The following is a 4,160-nucleotide window of genomic DNA, read 5'->3' as shown; positions in this document are numbered from 1 at the left end:
GTGATAAGATCAGAAGAAGTTCTGTGAATAATTTGAGTTCAAGATAAAGAGAGAGAGAGAGAAGAAGAGTGTTACTGTAAATAAGCAGTGATAGAAGAAGATTAAGAGAGTATTAAAGTGAGAGACAAAGAAGTCAAAACTGATAAGTTTTTTATTTATTGAGAGATAATAATTTTTAATAATGCTTCTGTTCTCTAATTGATTAGCAGAAGCTGATAGAGAAGAAGAGAATTAAGATCTTATTCAGATCTTGAATGTGCTTCATAATTCAGAATATTAAGAAGATAGCTCTGCTCTCTGAGCATGTCAATCTACTTATCACTGAGGTGAAACCCGAGGCAGCAGACCAGAAAATGCAGGATTTTGAAGCACAGATTGACCTGGCTGAGAGAAAGCAGCAGAAACCCTTCTCTGAGAAGACAGTAGAGAGAGATTTTGAGATGATTATCATCTCAGATGAGAAGAAGAAGAAGAAGAAGAAGAATGAGAAGTGAATTATAAAGAATGATAAGAAGAATGAGAAAGAGAAGAAGTAGAAAAAGTTTTTTTCTTTTTATATTAGTTAGTTATAAGTTCATAATTATTAATAATTAAAATTGATTTTGAGTTTTCAAAAATTATTGTATAAGTTGTAATCAAGTCTGAAATAATATATATATATATATATATATTTAACTATCATGATTCATAAATCACTATAATGTATAAGTATCAACATTTTTTCAACATTGATATTCACAATATTAATATATTTTTAATAATATTATCTGATAATGTAATTTGATAACACTCTCTTTCATAATATTAATATATTTTAAGAAATAGGACAGAGATTAATCAAGATTATTTATTTACTTTTATATATTAATAATATTCAATCTGAGTTAGTACTAAAATTATAACTAAGCTAAGAAATAAGATTATTTTCTCTTATATTAATTCTTCTTATACAAATCAGTGATCAGTTATTGAAACTAAATTGTTATATTTCTTAAATTATTATTATATTTTCTGAATTCACTTCTTTCACTTCTTTTAATTCTATTGAAGATTTATACACTCTTTAAGAAATCACTGTGAATCACAAAGTTTATATTATTTACAATTCAACACAGAATGCTCTCTTTTAATTATAATAAATGATCACTTCATTCTTCACATCTGATTTCAGGTCATGAAATTTATGAAAAACTCAACACAAACATTGAGATGAACTATAGAATAATTATCAACAGATTGTATTATAGATTACTGAAGAGTCATCTCTCTACTACAATCACTACAACTTTATTCAGAAATATTCATCATAAACTGATTATAGCTCTGAAGAAATTTTCTGATATCTAAAGTTATCAGAATGCAGATAATAAAAGAAAAATAATCAGAAAATTACTACTGAGCTGATAAGTTACTCTATCAGATAATGATTTTTAATAACACTAACTTTCTAATTTGAAGAAAATCATGTGAAAACAATTATATATCAGTACTCTGATTTCATAACTCTTATCTGATAACTTCTGTGAATAATTACTTCACATGTGTATATCTCTGAATCTTTCTCTTCAATTAATTGAAAACTCTGAATTCTGAACACTTCTTCAAATACTTAATTTAAATCTTCATATTTCATATTGATTCTGTCTCCAGTTCAACCTTGAGATACACTACAAAGTTAATATATAATATCTAGAATCAGAGTTGAAGAATTATCAAAGAGTGTCTCTCACAGTGAATGCATGAACTAGTACAAACAATCTTACATTTATAAGAGTTACATGTTATTATATTGATGAGAACTGAACTTATTCAGAGACATTAATTGAATTTAAATCATTAATCAGTAGTTATACTGAGAATTATATAACAGAGATATTAATAACTGTGATTAAAAATGACTATTGAGATATTAGTCTCAGTCTTCTTACAATTATAACTGATAATACTGTGAATAACTACACTATAATGAAGAGCTTGAAGCAAAAATTGACTTTGTATTTCTGAAATAATAAACAAGGTCATATTCTCTGCATTGCTCATATGATTTAACTTATGATACAAACACTGATAAAGAATCTTAACATTGAGATAAAGAATAATGAGATAACTGGTTCTTGAGATGAGAATGAGATGAAAGTGATTACTCAAGTAACTTTTATATTCACTTTACAAAAGATAATATTTTTTAATAATACTTTTTAATATTGTTTTTTAATAATGCTTTTTGATAATGCTACTGTTAATTTTGAATAGATTGACTAATAATTTAAATATCACAGATTCAAAATATTGTTAATGCAATTTATATCTTCTCTAAACAATAATAATAATTTCATGATATTCAATAAACAAACAAATCAGTCACATCACTGAATATAATACAGAATATTAGAATATGATAAAGTTTAATATATAAGATAGCTGTTCAGACTCTTTAATTGTATTAGATGATTGATCATTAAGTGCAACACTCTGATCAGAAAAAGATTCAGATATTGAAACTTTCTGATATAAAGTAAACTTAGTTGAAATATGTAATTGATTTACTGTTTCAGTTTTATAAGACAATAAAGACAGTCTCAATCACTTATACATCAATGCTGCAGTCAGTCTGATAAGTGTATAACAGTTTATTTACTTATCTTAAGAAGCAGTTGAATCACTCAAAAAGAAATTCAGTCTGAGATGATACTATAGTGCAGGCTATTATTACTGTAAGAGATAAACTGACATATTACTACAGCAAAACTGAATAATCTTTTACAGAGTACTATGCTGTAGCAGCTCTACTAGATCTCTCTCATTGAGTTAATATCTACACTTCTCAAGATTGAACAGAGAAGAAATAAGACTTATATGTTAAATTAGTCTGAGACTACTATAATATTAACTATCAGAAATTTGAACAAGCAGATGTTCAAGATGTGAAGACAGTGAAATACAATTCTCTAGTAAGTAATGATCTTTGATAACACTTCATATTATATAGAAGTATAATACTAACTTTGAAACAGAACTTACATACATTGATTACAACTGAAAATCAGGCAAAACTACATGCTTATAAAACTGAATTTGATCACTATCTTCAAGATAATCTGACAAATTTACACATCAAATCAATTCTAGAGTTATAGAAAATTGTTGAGAGTATATATTCAACTGTTACACTGATAGCATATGATATTCTGACAATTTCATTGACAGAGGTGAGAATGAAGTGAAAGTTCAACTCAAGTTAAGATATTTATCACTATCATTGAGAACAATTACAAGAAGAAACAATCAAGAAACTCATAATTGTAAAACATAAAATTATCAGACAGTTTAATACCTTTGATCACAGTATATCAGAGAAGTGTAGTTTTCATAAGAAAGTGAAGAATAAACTTGCACAAGAATGTATTTAGTTGTTTCATGAGTGTTATCAATAATTATTACCAAATTCTGATTATATAAGTAATCACTGAATGAACTGAATGAGACTGATTTTAATCTTCAGTCTCAGTCTCATTCTGATTTTGAAAGAATGATCATCTTTCACAGTTTATTCTGAGAAATTACTCTCATTTCACTGTTCTTGAATTAAATCTGGTCATTTTTCATATCATTTCTCTCAGAAATGATTCATTTTCAGATTTTTTTGAGACTTAGTCCTGGTGAGACTCACGTCAAGAAATGTATGAGATCAGATCAAATGAAACCAAATGTGAAATTCATGATCTCACCGGCCAGTCTAAATGAGACCATGATTTCCACTTCTCAATTTAAATTATTTTTATTGCTTTAAATGACTTTAAATCTCATTTGAGCATTATCAAAAAGCATTACTTTTTAAAAAATTAAAAATAGTCTAAAAAAAACCTTAAAATGTCTAAAAATAGTAACTTTATGTCAAGAATGAAACTAAATGAGATCAAATGAGACCACTTTCTCATTTTTTTCAAGTCATGGTTTCATTTTAAGATCTGATATATAGTCACTTTACATGTTTTTTTGATAGCCAGTCTCAGCGGGATTCACGCCAAGAAATGTATGAGACCAGATCAAATGAGATTAAACATGAAATTCATGGTTCCCGGCAGCCAGTCTAAAAGTGACTATATATCAGATCTCAAAATGAGATCATGACTTTGAAAAATAAGACGTGATTTCACTTG

At 26.9% G+C, this 4,160-nt stretch overlaps 1 protein-coding gene across 1 annotated transcript; it reads left to right on the top strand.

Annotated features, from left to right (window-relative positions):
• Positions 1 to 254: 254 nt before the first annotated feature.
• BDBG_16959 (uncharacterized protein) lies at positions 255 to 494 on the top strand (the record flags this gene model as incomplete). Its single annotated transcript, XM_031724797.1, has 1 exon — positions 255 to 494. The coding sequence occupies one exon, from the start codon at positions 255 to 257 to the stop codon at positions 492 to 494; it is 240 nt and encodes a 79-aa protein (XP_031578127.1).
• Between the last annotated feature and the right edge of the window lie 3,666 nt (positions 495 to 4,160).

Source organism: Blastomyces gilchristii, assembly GCF_000003855.2.
Source record: "Blastomyces gilchristii SLH14081 genomic scaffold supercont1.7, whole genome shotgun sequence".
Taxonomy (NCBI): domain Eukaryota; kingdom Fungi; phylum Ascomycota; class Eurotiomycetes; order Onygenales; family Ajellomycetaceae; genus Blastomyces; species Blastomyces gilchristii.
The sequence above is the reverse complement of the archived record's forward strand: the minus strand, read 5'-3'. Positions and strand labels throughout refer to the sequence as shown.